General features: G+C 45.4%; 1 protein-coding gene across 1 annotated transcript in view; it reads left to right on the plus strand.

Moving 5' to 3' along the window:
• Positions 1 to 18,982, plus strand: part of DNAH9 (dynein axonemal heavy chain 9) — a 385,294-nt gene extending 366,312 nt beyond the window's left edge. The window contains exons 67-69 of the mRNA XM_044984418.1: positions 637 to 819; positions 9,277 to 9,666; positions 17,788 to 18,982. Coding sequence (XP_044840353.1) covers positions 637 to 819; positions 9,277 to 9,666; positions 17,788 to 18,015 — 801 coding nt within the window. The 3' untranslated portion in view covers positions 18,016 to 18,982. The remainder of the gene's footprint in view (positions 1 to 636; positions 820 to 9,276; positions 9,667 to 17,787) is intronic.
• Positions 18,983 to 19,313: the final 331 nt, after the last annotated feature.

The raw sequence follows: 19,313 nt of genomic DNA on the forward strand, positions 1-19,313 counted from the left end.
TGGCAGTCTGGCTGGCATACGTACAGGCTCCCAGAACGCACCATAAACAAAATGCCAGCCTGTTGCTTTGGAGTTTTTCCTGGTGCATTTTCTGTTTATCAGTTACACACGAACGATCGTATTTCCAAATCCAGCTGTGACGGAGACAGGAAGTAGCTTGCTTTGTTATGCATTTTCCCCATGTTGTAGTCATTCAGAATACCAAATTCAGTTTAAAATTCCATTTCAGATAATCTCCCATTTTTGTCACTAAAACATTAAAGAATAGTTCATAAAGTCAGCAATCCTGGAGGCACCAGTATTTGATTTTATCTTCATAGCTTCATCCATCTTCCTGCATTGAACCTGGCCTTGGAAAAAGGAGTAGTGCCAACGTGGATGCAGAATAGAGTATGCCATGCCATGTGGACATTTATAAATAGTCCTTTTAAAAGAGCCTCATTTGACATGATGTGTGGTAGGCATTTGAATTTTCCTAGGTTGGGACAAGCTGTTTTGGAAGGTGCCATGCGTGATTCAGCAAGACATTGATTACTTTCCGATGCAGTAAGTGGCAGGTGGAGCTCTCTTCCACCATTCCGTAGAGGAAGCACATGGGTCACTCACTCCTCTCTCTCTCTTTCCTTTGGCAAACAGGTTAAGGCTCTTCTGGATGAGATTTTAGAGAAATTAACAGATGAGTTTAACATCCTGGAGCTGATGGCAAAGGTAGAGGAGAGGACGCCCTACATTGTGGTTGCCTTCCAGGAATGTGAGCGCATGAACATCCTCACCAGCGAGATAAAGCGCTCCCTTAAGGAGCTAGATCTGGGATTGAAGGTAGGTGCTCTCTCTGCTAGAGGTTGCAGTCTTGTGAAATCTCATATGCACATTGAATGACTGGAAAGCAGAGGTGATGACGGTGTGAAGAGAAATGAAAAGTGTCTCACGTTTTAAACAGTTGCATTTTAAAGTGGTACCTAACAAATAGCTCAGTGTGCTGCAATGGTAACTTGAGTCCATAAGGAAAAATTCACAGTTGTTCTTCACAGGTCAGACTGGATGATCACAATGGTCTCTTCCCTTGGAATCTATGAAAAATGCACATGGTCCCCCATACCCCACTATAGGTCCTTTGTGGAGTTACAGGTACACAATGGGGCATTCTGTGAAATTGAAAGGCAGCAAATTTAAAACTGATAAGAGAAAGTACTTTTTTACACAGTGCCTGAATAGCCTGTGGCACTCATTGCAACAAAGTATCACTGAAGACAAGAGCTTAGCAGGATTCAAAAAGGCTCAATCATTTATAAGGATACAAAAATATCCATATTTGGAATCACAGTAGTGTAAGGCACCCACCAGGTCATCTAGTCCATACCCCCACATTGAAGCAGACCCAAGTACACCTAGACCATTCCTGACAAGTATTTGTCGAGCCTTTTCTTAAAGGTCTCCAAAGATAGAGATTCCACAACCTCCCTTGGTAATCTATCCCAGCACTTAACTATCCTTATAGTAAGAAAGTTTCCCCTAATATCTAACCTAAATTTCCCTTGCTACAGATTAAACCCATTACTTCTTGTCCTACGCTCAGTGGAGATGGAGAACAATTGATAAATGTCCACTTTATAACAGCCCTTAACTTATTTGAAGACACTAACCAGGTCCCCCTCTTCAGTGTTCATTTCTCAAGACTAAACATGCCAATATTTTCTAAACCTTTTATGATTTTAGTTGCTGTCCTTCGGACTCTCTCCAATTTTCCACATCTTTCTTACATAACAGTAATAGTAACAATGGCATGGATTTCAAAAGCCAAGAGTTTTGGAATGGACATTACACCTTCTGCATCAGGGCATGAGCGAATCTCTCAATGAAGGGGGACAGGAAGAAACTGCCCCTATGGACAGCTTATCCCATAACTGCCTCCTGCAGGGTTTCTTGCACCTCCTTGTGAAGCTGCAGAGACAGAGCACTGGTTTGATTCAAGATGGCAAAGCCCATGTTTCTAGGAGCTATTGCTTTGGAAGGTATTTTATGCAAAACTGTGAGCAGGCTGCATGGATGATGACCCATAAACAGGTGGGATTCTTTGATTGAGTGATATTAGTGACAATGAGTTGAGACTGCTGGACTAGCAGGCACTAGCTCCTGTGTGTAGTTCAGTGCACTGCCGACAGTGGGACGCTACAGATCACCGAAACAGGGCGTTGTCTGGTGTCTTGTGTTACACGCAAATGTACGGAGTTAACATTCCTTTGTTGTATGGCTGCTGCCATCCCATAAGAGGCTGTCAGGACAGCTGGTATTGTAGGGTCATCTATTGGGAACAAGAGGCCAAAGAACTGATGGATCCCACTCCTGTCTAGACAGACCACAGGCACCGCTCACTTTCCCCCAGCTGCAAAGCTTTACAGTCCTACTGACAGAGATTTTGAGAGCAAAGGAAGAATGGATTGGAGCAGCACCCTACCTCAGAGGGGAGGGGAGGGGAGGCAGGAGCCGGGTTCCACAGGGATGGATGCTGCTGTTTCAACTGCAGAAGCAAAGAAGCTATGCCCTGGAGCGGGGTCACTAAGCCACTCCTCAGCCTGCTTGCAATGGCCAGGGTGCTGCAGTAATAATCCTCATGCTTTGTCTCTGTGTCACAACTCAGATATTTCCAAAGCAAAGCAGCCTGCATAGTGGTAACTATGGACACTCCCCCGAGCCTGGTCAAAACATTTCTGTGGCCCATTAGACATCAAGAAGGGCTGCCAAATGTCCTGTTTAGCAACTATCATGTGAGGTATGTGGGCCAGGAAACCCACCAGAATAGCAGCTCTACTTGGATCTATAGTTATGTCAGTGAGGCATGCACAGCCAAAGGAATTCCATGCTTGAAGGAACTGGAGGTTACTTGTCCTGAATAACCACAGCATTGTGGGTGGAAAGGACTGGCAGGTGAGCAACGAGGCAGCTGCCTGGTCCAGGACACATACTTTTTGTAACCATTATAAACTCAACTTCCAGGTCTGATGACAGAGCCTTTGGCAAAGAGGTCTTCAATTCACAGGAAGCACAATTAGCCCGTTTGTCTGCATAGTCTGGATAGCTCCTAAATTCCATATCCTCATCAGCCCTGCCTTTACTCCTCTCACTACTGACAGCTTCCTACAAGTAGAGGATCGGCAGACATGCCGTCACTCAAAGAACAGAGAAACCCACCCATCGGTCACTTTGTGAGGTCAATATGGTGATGGAGATGCTGTTCTTCCCCTTGGCTCTTATGGATAGGACACATCAGAAGGGAAGTCTCCAGAGAAACATATGTACAGCCCAATAACTAGACTCTGTTGCCTACAGCAAGGTCCCTTCTGCAGATATCTATCATAACTGATGTATTCTTGGAGTTTATAGCAGCTCATTCGAATGGGAAGGTGGAGGACTGGCCCCTTTCTCACCAAGCTTGGTCAGAGGCAAAGCTGTAGCTTCTCCAGTCAAATCAGCAGTGAAAACTCGATCTGCAAATAAAGGGTCAGCAGACATACACCTTCTCAAAGAAGAGAAAGTGACCAGTCTGACAAAGTATTTCTTAAACCGGGTTCCAGGGTTAAGGTTTTTGTCTACCTGTAAAGGGTTAACAAGCAGTACCTGTGGACACCTGACCAGAGGACCAATGAGGGACAAGATATTTTCAAATCCCTGTGGAGGGAAGTTTTTTTTCCCTGTTCTTTGTTTTCTTGGAGAGTCTCTCTTGGGAATTAAGAGAGTCCAGACATCTTAATCAAGTCCTCCCAGGTTTCTGCAATAAATTCTTCTATTCAAGCTAGTGAGTATTAGCAAGGAACTAGTATTCTTATACTTTTATTTCTGTATTTGCAATTCTGTGTTTTGCTATAGAATTTCTTTAATTCTGTACTGTTATTGCTTTTACTGAGAAAGAAAGGAGGGGGAATTCTCTCCAGAGATTGATAAGTTTAGACCCTGTATATTGTTCCATCTTGGTTACAGAGACAGTGACTTTCTTTTTAATTCTTTAATAAATTCTTTTCTATTAAGGACTTGGTTGGTCTTTCCTTGGGTGGATTCTCAGGGAAAGGAGAGGAGGGAGGTATCCCTCTGTAGTTGGATCCCGGTATCTCTCCTAGGAAAAGGGAGGGGGGAGGAAGCAGGGGAGAATGGTTTATTTCTCCTGGGTGTAAGAACTCCATGGATTTGGGGTTCTTGGGATCCCCAAGGATTTTGGGGAAGGACTGTGTCCCAATCCACGTACCTGATTGGGTGGTGGCACCTTTACGAGATCTAAACTAGGATTTTAGTTTAGAAGAAGGATTCATGCAGGTCCCCATATTGGAACCCAACAGCTCTAAGTGGGGGTGAGACCTATGACACACCTTCTCAAAGAAGAGAAAGTGACCAGTCTGACAAAGTATTTCTTAAACCGGGTTCCAGCTTGCTGTACTAGAAATTTAACATTGGGGGGAAAAATCTCTTTAATTCTTTGGCATCATTTCCTGCTTACATAGTAACACTCTGCTTGCTGGGTTAAAAGAGGCTTATTATAAGTACACTCTGAAACACACGGTTGATTCTATGATTCTAACCTCTTCCAGCTGGACTCTGGTATGTTGATCTATCTAGCCCCCTCTCTCTCTCTTGGTTTCACCATCTGTGAAATGGGGATAATGATGCTTAACCACTTTTGTGCAGATCTTTGAAATCTGTGGAAGAAAGTGCTAAGAAATATTATTTTATTATCATAATTTTGTGGACTGATTAATATGCTGCAGATAATTCAGCTGTCCAACCATTTAGAAAAATCACATGAAAGTGAAAGTGTGGGATCAGTATGGCATGGAAAATGGATCTGTTTTAATCAGTTTGTGTCTTATTTTTAAAATGGCAAAGTGGTGAATACAAAGCACATTTTTCATATGCATTTCCTGCAATTAGAAGGTGCTAAAAACTGAAATTCAAACATTTAAGTGACATCTGTCTACTGCTGAAAAATTGGTGTTTGTTCTGTTGACTAAAGAGATAAAAATGTTGTGTGTGCTTTGTAGTTCTGCAATATACACAATCCACTTTAAAATAGGCGATGTTTATGCTGCCAATTATTTTAAACAGACTTATTTTATTTACCAGTGTTTGGCAGTTGAATTGGAAATTCCATTTCTTGAGACAGGTAAACAGAAGTGATTTAATGTTTCAATCTCTGAGTCGCAAACAAGAGGATGTTGTAACCAGGACAATGTGTAGCAATTAGATTTAATGTGGAGAAACGCAAGCTACTACATATTGGCCGGGGAAAACAATGAGAAGGATGGCCCTGAACTAAGGCACAAAGGCTTTGAACAGAGTTTAGGCAGTAACACAACATGCACGTCCCCCAGAAACGCTGCCACAAAGTACAGCAGGGATGTAATGCAACCCTTGGAGTGAGATTCAGAGATGTATAGAAAGGCTCCATGGCGGAGAAGCCTCCAGACAGTGTTGAAATGACTGTACACTTTGCTCAGACTGCCCAGTGCGGCTTGACCCAGCAGTCTAGACATGACATCATTGTCTGCAGCCGAGTCATAATCCTGACTGTGAGGAATGATCTCAGAGACATGAAGAGGTGTGATAAGTTAAGAGACCCAGACAGTCTGATCCTTCAGGTTATATCACTTGACTGCCCAGCATGGAAAATGGGAACTGCAGGTCCCCAGCAACTCAGCAAATCAGATCACTTATTTAGATGCCTAAATATGGGCTTAGGTGCCTAACACTAGACATTCACATTTGGAAATGTTGACCACAGTCTCCACCAGGAATCGTGTCTGTCCCCTATTCAGTCGGTATATCCTGCAGCAAGGAGACTGCCATTTCTCTGACTCAAACTGTGGACTTCACTCACCAGACGGCAGGTTTCTGGAGGTGCAGAGGTCAGTCGACTCTGTGAGAACTCAGTCAAGAAATCAACCATGTGATTTTTCATGAGACTTTCCAAGTTTAGTTTTTCCTGCTTCTGTGTAAATGCTGTGTGTCAGACTCAGAATGAGATATATTGGAGCTTGATAAGGTCAGTATATCAGCCTCAGCACGACAATGATGATGAAGCTTACAGTCAGAAGGGACCACCAGATCATCCTGTCTGACCTCCTGCACTAAATCCCACCCATTCAGTCTCTTGTGACCATACCCTAAAATATCCAGACACTTGATAGCAGTGGACAGTGCTGAAGAACATCTGCAGAGATGTGTCCTTCAGCTCTCCTCTACCCTCAGGTGTGATTGTGACAGATAAACCAGGCAGCATGGGGAGCTCACTCAGGTCATCTCACAATTCAAGATCTTTGGAAGTTCAGAGAACATGCTGCAGGTAAATTAGAGCTGAGTCAACAATTCAGCTGGCAGAACCTCTCACGCAAATCAGGAGGAAAGCAGTGTAGCACCAGAGACAATACCATAATATTGGGCAACCTCAGCCAATATGGGGAGCTTTCTCTCTGCCCCATCCCAGGAAGTTGTCTGGTTTTGGGTGGGTATGTTCATCATCAACTCATGCCTCTTGCATTTCATCTTCTCATTCTCCCTGGTTCAAAGCAGCCTCCGCTGGGTGTCTGAGGATCGGAATGTCTCAATTAGGATCTATAAGGCTACTATCTGGAGTTCCTTTCAGACTCATGCCCAATTTAGGAGTGAAACCTTTGTGTAATTGTTACTTCCCAAACCCCCTCCTGGGCAAGATGTTAATGCTTGTTGACCTCTCACAACTGGGGATCTATACTGACAGGACTCAGAGGAGAAAGGAAGCTTACTTAGCAGAGACCATAGATTTGTAGTAGAATAAATACTGTGGGGAGAAAGTATGCCTCTTTGCTGCCCACTGAATATCTACTAACAGAGGGTGACTTGGATATTTCAAGACTAATTTGAATCTTTGAATAGTTCATTGTGTGCATCTAACTACAAAGCCGTTGTCTGGTCCAGAAATAGGAGACGTCCAGTTAGGATCGTAACCATCAACAATAACTGGTGCATCATGTTTAAAAAGCCTTAGTTCAGAATAGCTTCCATGTGACTAATGCTCCTGCATAGTGTTGCACCCAGAGTAACGACTGACTATGGAGGCAGGTGAACTCCTTACTGATTTTCTCCCTTCCTGCTATACTGCTGGGACCTAATCCTGGTCCCATTAAAATCAATTGCAAAACTCCTGCTGACTTCAGTGGTGCTGTACCTAACGGCTGTAGTTGGACTTAGGTGCCTACGTCCTTTTGGGAATCTAGCCCTTAAGACTCTTAAGTGACTTACATGTTTTGGACATTTTATCCAAGGTCTCTTGATTCCTAGTGTCCTGCTGTAACCACTAGGCTACTCTCTCTCCCAGACTTCATTGCCTACACTGTTTTGCCAATGGCTTTAACCCAGAGTTGAAGGATCTACCTGAAGAGCTGAGGGAAGTGGTCCATTCAGTCCTTGGCCTCTGCTGAGATGGCTGCCCCCAGTATCATTGGTGAGAGGCAGACTACTCCACCAAACAGACATTAGATAGTAAAGCCTTTTAGCCGCTACTCGTCTGCATCAGATCCAAATTTTTGACCTTAAAGGTTCACATTGGTGAATCAGTCCCCCTGACCTTGGCCCTCTTTTTCTATTTTGAATTTTTAAATTGTGGGTCGGCACATTGCAGTAACACAAGCTACTGGCAAGCGAAAACAGCTGAAATATAAAAAGGGAAATACACAATTGCTCTTTATTTCACAGAGCACACACAGCCCTATTACTCCTCTGTAATTACATGACAAACACCAAAGGAAGAGAGATTTGTCATTTGTGCTTGGGCCTTGTATTTGAAATTAGCAGGCACTTCTAAGATTTCTTACTGGATAACTAGTCATTTCTGGAGTCCAGGAGAATATACACTAGATGAATTAATGTCAGTTACTTACACAGACCAAGTTAGCTTGTCATTACAGAGACATGCGCAGGCACTTAGTGCCTGTGGAACTAAGAAAGCCCACATATGCTTTGAAAGGTGAAAACATTGTTCCTGTTGATTTTGGACTAATTGAAAATAGCCCCTGACTCCTCTAATACCTTAATTTAACTTGGCCAGTTGCCTTTAGCTTCAAAGCCAGTCGCCTTTGCAGGTCTCATTCCTGCAAACCTTTACTCACATGATGTGCGGTATTTATGCAGCTGAAATCTGAGGAACGTGGGCACTACACACCTACAGGAGGGTTTGCAGGATCAGACCCTTAGGGTATATCTACACTGCGATAAAAGACCCGCAGCACAGCCCGGACCAGCTGATTTGGGCTGCGGGGCTGTAAAATTGCAGAGTAGCTGTTCCGGCTCAGGCTGGAGTCTGGGCCCTGAGACCCTCCCCCATTGCAGGGTCTCAGATCTCAGGTTCTGCAATTGTATAGCCCTGAAGCCCAGGTCAGTTGATCCAGGCCAGTGGCAGATCTTTTGTGCAGTGTAGACTAGGGGTTCTCAAATTGCATTGCACCCCAACCCGCTTCTGACAACAAAAATTACTACATGACTCTAGGAGAGGGGACCGAAGCCTGAGCCCGCCCGAGTCCCACTGCCATTTTAAAATCAAGAGTCCTAAAATTTCCGCTCCAGTTCAAACAGGAATTATTTTGGCAAAGTTCCAGACTAGATGCTCACAGTGGTGTTAGAATCTAGGAGTCCTGCATGGCTGCATCACATTTTAACTTGTTGGGTGTTTCTTTGTTTTAAAATAATTAAATTTGACCACACAAAAAGATGAGAGGACAGACCCACGCTACAGAGTAACCTGCACTATTCAGAATAGCGAAGGCTGTGGGGAACGAGGGGTGATTTGGTACTGACAAATGTCTGGTGAGATTTTCAAAACAGAACAACGGGAGCTGCTGGGAAGTGCAGAGCACTTGTGAAAATCTGGCCCTAAAAGACCTTCACCCTTGGAGAGGAAATAAAAACAGCCCAGGGAGCAAATGGAGGACATAGCCATTAGCTGAAAGCAATTCTGCCCGCATATTACTTTTGTGTACTTTTCCACCAAGCATTATTTGTATTGCAAGAAGGGTGAGAAATTGGGAGGGTGCAGTAGGAAGTGTCCACAAGACAATCTTGAATTAATGAAGAGATCCCACGGTGTGCAAACATGACAACCCCTGGGGTGCAGCATTCTTTTACACTTCCCAGCTTAACCTCTTGTGTAAAGGTAGCTGGTGTTCAGTGTTAAACAGCTGCCAAATTTCACTCAAGAGGTGGCTGCATTTCAGTAGTGTGTATCTGCTTATTATCCTCTTCTTTCTTCTTCTCCACCAGGGAGAGCTGACAATGACAAGCGATATGGAGAACCTACAGAATGCCATCTTCCTGGACACTGTGCCCGAGTCTTGGACTAGGAGGGCTTATCCTTCCATGGCTGGCCTGGCTGGCTGGTTTGCTGACCTGCTCAGCCGCATCAAGGAGCTTGAGACATGGACAGGAGACTTTGTCTTGCCCTCTGTTGTGTGGCTAGCGGGATTCTTCAACCCTCAGTCTTTCCTGACAGCCATCATGCAGTCCATGGCCCGAAAGAACGAGTGGCCTTTGGATAAAATGACTCTGCAGTGCGATGTGACAAAGAGGAACCGCGAAGATTTGAGCAGCCCTCCCCGTGAGGGTGCCTACGTACATGGTTTATTCATGGAAGGTGCACGCTGGGATATGCAGGTAAGCTTAGCAATTACTTGATGAGAAGATGAGTCACTGCAGCTTATACACTATTTGTTTGGGGTGTTTATGGTTACAACCGAAGCCCACATTCTGTCTCATAGAGACCACAGTCTCCGCGTGACCATGACATCCCTGCACATGTGGATATTGCAGGGTCTCTGCATGGCTATGGTATTGCTGCACACATGACCTACACATGTACAAAGCAAACTGTTATTGTACTGGTGCTGATATGCTTGCTACAATCTCCTCTCTCCAGGGACTCTAGGACTTATTTGAAATAACTTGTACCAGTTTACCAGACGAGGGGTCGAGTTCTGCCCTGAGATATACATGCACTCCCCTTCCCAGAGAACATATCAGCACCTCAGCTTGTAAAAGCACAGAGCTAGGAGGATGAAGACGGAGCTAAGATGTGAGTGGAGCTGGGGAGGGAGACCCAGGGCTCTTATCACCCTCCCACAGAAGCTTCACTTTCAGTAATGTCACAGAGGCAGGAGTTGGAGAACCAGGCAGCCAAAATACACCAGGGATGCAATACCCTAGAGTGGATCCTGCCCCAGATAAGCCTGTCAACTCAACAGAAAACAATGCTGGAGAGAAGCTCTAGTGTCCAATTTAGGAGCCCTGGAGTAGCAAAAAGAGAATGGGATGGAACCAGCTTTCTCAGATCTGAGAATTCCCACAGATCAAAATGCAACTCCACATGTGGCCAGAACCCAGGATCCCAAGGACCCGCTGATGGTACCTATTTAGCTTGGACCTAAGTGTCCATGGACTCCTCAGTCCAGGTGACAGATCTAGTCTGAATGCTGCCATAGTGGATCCCACAAGAGAAGGGACTGGGTTTGGCTCCAAAGATACATCAGTCTTCAGGTATACCCTTCACCAAAGTACTTCAAGGGATTGAGCCTTTGTGCAGAGGGATCTTTTACAGCCTTTGTGCAGAGGTATCTGAAAGTGGTCCTAGTGCAGAGGAGCGGCTGGCCTGACCAGGGTGGGGTATCAGTCAGTAGGAGGCAGGACTGGAGGGTTGTATGCACACTCCCTACCCGCAGGAGCGTTCAGACATTGTTTGGTGACTACACAGCCAGTCACATTGCTCCTACAGTGTAGTGCATCGGAGCCAGAATCCTGAAGAACAATTGTCACTGACATTCCCATTGACAGTTGTCAGCCGCTGGGATTTCAGTCTGCAGAGTGAAAGCTATTAGAATGACGAATTCCCACCAAGACTGCTCCTGCAGGTTGCCACGTCTGTGGTAGCATAACTCACAATTTGTGCTGTTTGCAGGAATTAAATGACAGTGATTCATGCAGCTCTTACTCTAGGCAGCCTGTGTTATGCTTCTGCTGCCAGTGATCTGCGAGTGAGCTCTGATCAAAGTGGGTCACTCACTTAGCTATGCTGAGTTCTCCCCTCCACCCCCTGGCATGGGGAAGTTTTTCTTTCAGTAGCAGCTCTTGTCAAGGTTCATAGACTCAACCTTGAAGATCATCCCCCTGACGGGACTTGGTACTAGGATTCCGTGTAGAGAGGCTGAAGTCTCAAATGATGAATCTCATCCTGACCTTCCAATTCAAATCAAATGGATTCTGAAGAGTTTTAAGCTTTTAAGTTTTCTCTCTTTAAAATAGTTTATCACAGAGGATGGGAAATTAGGAAAGGCTCTAAATGTGATCACCATCCTTGGAACTAGAACATTTCAGAACTCCCACCCTGAAGCTGAGCGGTGGCTTTTTATCTATAGTCTTCCTTCCTTGAAGTGACTATAAGAGGACCAGGAAAGATAAGGCTCCAGGTCCCATTCCATCTCAGGGTGTGTAGCGATGCGCAGTGAGTTTGGAATGGAACAGACCCCAGGAATTCTGACAGTAACAGAAATACAAACGAACTGTGAGCAGGTGGAGTTCCTGTCCTGCTCCAGATAAAGACTTCACACACTGCATAAGCTCAGATTTACCTCCTCGCTGGGTTTGGCCTTACTGGTAACTGAAATCTCAGTAACTGAACATATACCGACCTCAGCGCACTTCCTGAATCTGGCTGTTCCTAGGGTTTCCTGCATCCTCGCTTTCTCTGCCCCCCTTGCTATCTGACCAGAGATTCACACTCACCTCCCTCCTCATCTGGTGAGAATAACAAGATACACCTGCCACAATGAATCTGTGGAATATTCTCAGCAGCTGTGTGCAGGGTTCTAACCACTGCCAACAGGGTGGGTCCACAGAAAAGCCCTGACCCCTTTGTAGGGCGTGAGATCCTGAAGTTATGGTAAGCACCGCTAGATTTCAAGTGCCTGCAGGAACTAATTTTTTCAACTAATGATATCAACCAGGAGGGATAAAACAGAATAATGGATTCTTGCTTGTAGAACAGCTCAGATGGGAAGAATGTTCTAATCCTGCCTCATTGAAAATCTAGTGAAATGGCTGCTGGTAGTTTTGCAGAGTTAGATAACATGGTGACCAAAATGCCTGAGTCCTGTTGGAGCTGTAGCCTGCACCTTTGCTACCACTGCTGGAGCTTCAGCAGTGATGGATCACAGCTGGGAAGTTTGCTAGTGTAGCCCCTGCAATCATGTACGGATCATGCTATGGTTCTAACTGCTCCTGCTAATTCTCACATCAAGGTAACTCTGTTCAGCTCTAGCGATGTGTTCCAAAGATGATCTCATCTTTTACAAATGTATGTTTCCAGTTATTTTGTTTTCTGTAGTTGAAAAGCACTGAACACGAACATTGATAGAACCATTCACAATCTCAGAGCATTGCACTTCCATTTTTTAAGAAAGAAAAAGAACATCTGAGTATTTCATAGTTCACAGTGAACCATCAATCCCACATCTGATGGAGCTATTCATTTACCTGCATCCTAGTGGGGGCCAGTATAAATTAATGAATGAAGAATTAGTATCACAGATGCACAGCCCATCTGGGATATATATCCACTGAAAATTTATCCTCTGATAAGAATGACAACTGGTATTTAGAGTAAGTATTTTGAGGAGTTTTGCTGCTTTTAGAAAAGCTATTTCATGTTTAAGATGATACCTCCAATTTTATGTCCAGAAGAAGAAGATAAAAACTTCCTCTATAGATTTTTACTGTAGCTATTTGTATTCGCACCTGGACACCTTCCATTTATAAATCAATCATTATAAATAACAGCCAGCTTTAAACTAAGCCAAACGTACCAGATTGTACAGGGGACAAAATTCCCTGCTGGTGTAGCTCCACTGAAGTCAGAGTTTCTGCAGAGAATTTGGCTAATGGTGCCATGAAGCTGATTAGACGCATGCTTTGGAAGGCTGCTTTAAGAGTTTTGGTCTGCTCACTGCATGCCCTGCAACTAGCCATAGAGAGCTTAATCCTAGGAGCCAACAGTGATGCCAGCCCAGGGGACTGTAATAATGATACCACGATGGGACAGAGCAGGAGAGGTGATCTTTCTGATAACTGGGCATTACTCCATTTGGTGCTTTGCAGAGCATACGTGACACACTGAATTGCCCTTGGAAGCAAATACGCGGGTGCACTGAGCAATGGTGTTCTGCGCTCATGGCCCCCTGTTGCCTTCACAACCAGACTGCTGCATTCAGCACCAGCTGATGCCTCCATAGTAGTTCCATGTAAAGCACACAGCAGTAAACCAGCTTGGGGGTTACAAAGGCTCCCTGTGGTGGGGTCCACCCTGAAGAGGAACAATCACAGCCTGCATTTAGCCTACATGCTTCTAATAGTCAGCTTGGAGAGGAGTCGTGGGGATGGTGAGGTGGCTCATGCACCTCCATAGTTCCTGACGAGTGCATGTTTTGAATGGGGCACATCCCAAAGGCTAAGACCGATGCAAACAGCTCGGCCAAACTCTTCCTCACCTATTTGAGGCCCTAGCCAGACAAACACTAGTCAAACAGGGCCAGCAGCATTCCAATCCAGGCTTCCGTAATACAAGCAAGGTCTGGAATCGCATTCCCCAGTAAATCATGGATGATATATTCCTATGGGCAGCTGCCTGTGCATTGAATCGCATGAACTGAAGGCTCGTGTCTCTGCTAATCATGAGATACCTGGTCCACCAGATACCAGCAACCAACAATGCTGCTCTACTCCCATGGCCTTTGTGCTAGCGCCCACACTAGCAGCTGAGAGCCCCAAAGTCTCAGGGTGGATTCAGAGGGAATACTTGTCAACCCCTGTTGATACATGGGCTGTTGTTTGTGGTTAATCTGATGTAGAGTTAACTTGGTAACCCCATTCTATCCATCTCTGAACCCTACAATCAACCCAGGGCAAAACTCTCTCTCCCACATGGCCCACTTGGGTAGTCTGTTGAACAGACACATGAGCACAAGGGCACGGCTGATTCTTGAGCAGGCGAGCAGAGCAGTCACTTTTTTCCCTCTGTTTCTTTTTCTTTTTTCTTTTTTTGGCTCAGCCACTCAGGGGGTAGGGGGGTGGGAGTCACCAAAAATGTTTTCCACCCTGGCTGGCAAAATGGCTAGGACTGCTCCTGGCCAAGGGACAGGTCTCTCCCCCCTGTACATCTCCTGCAGAACCCTAAACCAACAGGTGCTGATAACTTTCACCTGCCCCAACTTGAAATGGGATTCTCCCCTTGCCTCTGCCCTGCCCATGTCTCACCAACCCATGCACCCAACATATCATCTCACCCCTCACACACACAACCTGTATAACCTGAGGTCAGAGGCAAGTCCAATTAAAAGGCAGCAAAACAGTGTGGATGGGGCTGTAAAGAAACCAAGAAAATTATATCAAGTCAATTATACCCCAACATGATGGCATGCAAATGGTGCTGTGTTAGCAGAGCCTCTAGATACAGCCAGGAGAAAGGCGACTCATGCACTGGTCTAAAGATTTAATCCTACTGCTAATATCCCCTGGTTTGTAGCTTGCTTTGGGCTCCCATTCCCGTGTAACGTGGCAATATAATTTGTCCACCATTCCAACTAGCTTTTGAGAAGGCAGAATAGATCAAACTGCTGTTGGAGAAGAGTTTGCCATCGGGATCCGAGAGTCCGGGTCTCTGGGGACACCCAGGGCTGCTATGTAACAAGTGCACCTTCCTAGCAGTTAGGGACAGTTGTTTTCAAAGCAGAATTCATTTCTGATCATCAGGGAGATAAAAATGCAAATGAAACCCAGCCCGGAGATAGAATAAGGATAAGTGCCTTTGAGATATCTCAGAGAGATTGAAACCCTTGTCAACCTAGAAACGGATGGAATATTTCATGGAAAATCTATTTCCATTATTGCCATCAATAAACAACCTATCTGATCAGAATCCAGTCACAACAAATTAAAAGGATATGTGTAAAAATAATACACAATAACAACATTTGCCATGTAGCACCCTCAAGATCAGTTGCAAGGATTAGTGAATGTTTGTACAGAGCATTGAAAATATAAAGTCCTATATAAGAGTCCGGTATTATCATTACTAACTTATTATATCAAATGGTATTGTTAACATTAAATTAAGATAGCGGGGTATGTGCAAGAGTGATTACTTTACTTTGCTTATTGCCAGGACTGAATAAATCACTAGATAGGTTCAGTCTCACCACACAATACTGGTTTGGGAACATTTGAAATAAAATAATCTGTGAAGCTAATCTTCAGGGAGAGGCAGTCCCTGTAGCACAGTGAGGTACGAGTTCCTACTCCATATTTGTTTGTATTTCCCTCTCTCTGGCCTGCATCAGGCAGTTATAGAAGCTGTTCCCAAAAGGGGACTCATAGATAAATCATTTTACAGTTGGAAGAAGGGACAGTAGTTGCCTGAGAGACCAAAGTGGGGGAAGCAAACCAGCCAGTTTGACATAATCTGGCTTCCTCTGCTGGGTCATGGCAACCTGCTGATGCAGAGCTGTGCTGTGCAGAGGACACCGGAGACTCACTCACTACAAACAATTCTCTGTCGGAATGGCCCATGCGTATCCTCACTTTTCCATTAGCATCCCTGGTATTAGGAGCCTAGGCTTTTCTAGTAGGCAGGGCCACTCAACTAATCCCCATTCAGGGTTCAGAATGAGCATCCCAAAGCCCCTTCTCATCGCCAAGGGCATAGCGAGCTCACAGGTCCCTTGGTACTTCCCTTCTTGTTAATGATCTGTTCTCTGCCCCTTTGAGTGCTGTGCTTTGTATACAGCTAATCAGCCAGGGTTTATATTAAAAACCAAACAGCAGCAGCCTGCTCAACTGTGGGTCCCTATGGACATTGTCTCAGAGCCAATAAATAAGCTGCCCCCTTCCTATTTCTGGAAAGCGCCATCATTTCACATTGGTCAAATACAAGTTTATTAGGATATGTTTAACACTGGGCCAGATTTTGCCCTGGAAATACCCAGTGCAACCCCAATGGGTTTCACAGGGTGAAAGTCACTGCAATTTGACACACTGTTTTTTCTAGTTTAGTGTATGAGAGCAGAGCCCAGTCGATCCCATTGTCATGGGGAGTTTGCTCATGTTGGTGCATAAATCCTGTGTCTGAGATCAGGTGTTCATGGCGGCTCCAGGCACCAGCGCTCCAAGCCAGAGGCCGCGGAGGCCCCCTGCCGGTCCCTGCAAGGGTAGCAGTCAGGCAGCCTTTGACAGCTTGCCTGCAGGAGGTCCACCGGTCCTGCAGATTCGGCGGCAATTCAGCGGCAGGTATGCTGAAGCCGCGAGACCAGGGACCTCCCACAGGCAAGCCGCTGAATCCGCGGGACCGGGGACCTCCCACAGGTGCGCCGCCGAAAGCAGCCTGCCTGCCGTGCTTGGAGCGGCAAAGAAGCTAGAGCTGCCCCTGGCCAGAGGAGGGGGGTGTAGGTGATGGGGGGGAAGGACTGATTTCCTCACTCTCCGAGACCAGGGGCATTGCTGGACCCAGCCCTGCAGGATGGGGTCATGTTCTCCAGGATGTGACTGGAGTGTTGCCATTGTTCGTTTGTAGCGCATTTCAAGAGCAATAGCCAATAAAAGCCCATTGGTTACAATCTTACAGCCTGATCCTGAAGCCACTCTTAGTCTTTGGGCAGGTCTACACTATGGGGGAAAATCGATATAAGATACGCAACTTCAGCTACGTGAATAACGTAGCTGAAGTCGAAGTATCTGATATCGAATTACTTACCGTCCTCACGGCGCGGGATCGACGTCCGCAGCTCCCCATGTTGACTCCGCTACCGCCGTTCGCGTTGGTGGAGTTACGGAGTCAACATGAGCGCGTTCGGGGATCGATATATCGCGTCTAGATGAGACGCGATATATCGATCCCCGAGAAATCGATTGCTACCCGCCGATACAGCGGGTAGTGAAGATGTACCCTTTGCTCCAGCAAAGAGCCCAGTGAGGTCAAAGATTGAAAAACCACTGCATGGGGACTTCAGGATTCGTCCCCCAATCTTAGAGTCAGAATCCTGGTCCGAGGGGAAGGGGGTTGGGGACCCTGTGATGTAAGAACAGCTAGAGTCAGGATATAACTGCACCTTTTCCCTTTGAATAAGCTACATTAGAGAGAGGCAGCTGATGAAAGTGGCTGGACACATGATCTTGGCACCTCCATGCATATTTTAACCCCTAACAGAAGATGTTTTCACCTGACCGAAGTCACGTGTTTACTTTGCACTGAAACATTCATGCCTGTCACCCCTCAGACTGACACTGGGCATCATTCCTGAGGTCTTTTCTAGTCAGACCAAACGTAGTATTTGAGATGCTCAATGTACAGCCATGCAAATTGGATCATCTCTTCCCTCTGGACGTCCTGCCAGGGGGCGTCTGCACAGAGCAGTGCTGTGTGTCCGCAGGAGTCCAAGTGGAGCAGGGATCTAACCTGGGGAAAGTGATTGGTGCAGGAGTGAGGGAGGGTGAGATGTCAGATGTCCAGAGGTTAGAACTGTCTGATACTTTACTTTGATATAATAGAACCTTCATTGGGCCAGGGAACAAGCAGCAGAGTTGTAAAAGGGCACAGTCAGGAAGTAATACATGGCAGGAAACAGACTGTGGAAGGCGCGGGAGGCTATAATTGATCATGCATATTGGGGACCCAGTTGGTGGTAAGTCTTGGCATTCTTCAAAGGCATTTAAAACCTTTTCTTCTTTCCTTTGCAGACAGGGATGATGACGGATGCCAGGCTGAAGGATCTGACTCCAGCCATGCCCGTTATTTTCATCAAGGCCATTCCTGCTGACAAACAGGACACTCGCAGCGTGTACCCATGTCCTGTGTACAAAACACGTCAGAGAGGGCCAACCTATGTGTGGACTTTTAACCTGAAAACTAAAGAAAACCCTTCCAAATGGGTCCTAGCTGGGGTGGCGCTGCTTCTGCAAATTTAGGGTCTGATTGACAAAGAGTTTCACCAACAGAGAATGTCTCAATGGGAGCTTTGAACCATTTCACATTCAAGCAATTTCTAAAATAATATATGTAGAGTAAAAAAAAACCCTTTGTCTTCTTAACTCTTTAAGTGCAGGCATTTAGCAAGCTTGGCAAATGAATTCTTAAGAGGATGTAGCATGCAGTAGCAGATGCATCTATGGGAGAGGCAGTGTGGCCTAGTAGCTAGACTATCAGTGTAGGCCTCAGAGGGCCTAGGTTCTATTCCCAGCTCGGTTACTGGATAACCATAGGCAAATCATTTTATCCTTCCATGCCTCAGTTTCCCCATCTGTAAAAAGGGGATATAATATTGACCACCTTTGTAAAGTGCTTTGGAATCTACTGATGAAAAGTGCTGCATAAGAGTTAGGTATTTTTATATATGTGACTGGAAACTGTGGCCAGAGCCTCAGCTGCTATAAATCAGGAGATTGCCATTCATTCAATGCAGCTATGTGGATTTAAACCAGCTGAAGGAGTGGCCCCATATCTATCACATCCAGAGGATTAAAGGACTGTTACAATCAAATTTGACCTAATCTATATTTTTCTCTGTGTAGGTTCTGAGCCAAAGCCAGTCAAAGTCAGAGGGAGTCTTTCCATTGACTTTGATGCGCTTTGGATCTGGCTAAATTGAATAAGATTTGTAATTCTTTATAATCTGGTGGGTTTTTTTTAATCCAACCAAATGTTTCAGTAAAGTGTGAAGAAAAATTCTGAAAGCCAGGGAGCACAGTACTCATTACGGGAATAAATGATTTTAAATGATTTAGGATTCCTCACTGATATCCCTTTAGACTCTAGGAACACTGGAAGGAGAGAGAACACCACCAGGCTATTAATGAAGCTGAATGAGGGAGATGCAGATTATTTAAGTAAAGCAAACCATTTCAGAAGGGTGTACATTTCCTAATAAAATCTTTATTCTTGGACTTGCCTCGAGAACTCCCATTTGTTTCTTTTGGTCTGAAATATCAACATTATCCCACTGCGCAGGGAGTATGAATCATGTGTATGATATGAGGGACCAGGGAAAGTATGCAGGTAGTTGCAGTTTAGAAATATCTCATGATCGCTACTGCAAGGGCTTGATTCACAAAAGGGACTTAGGCACCTTACTGCCACTTTAGGAGCCCAAATCCCAGAAGCTCTGCCCCAGCTACCCCTGAACCCTGTAGGCACCTAAACTTGCTTAGCACCTAATTTTTGCAGCAAATGGTTCTGCCTGTTCACGTGCGCTGCACTGCAGCCTCAC

This window comes from Mauremys mutica, chromosome 12 (genome assembly GCF_020497125.1).
Source record: "Mauremys mutica isolate MM-2020 ecotype Southern chromosome 12, ASM2049712v1, whole genome shotgun sequence".
In the NCBI taxonomy this organism is placed as follows: Eukaryota; Metazoa; Chordata; order Testudines; family Geoemydidae; genus Mauremys; species Mauremys mutica.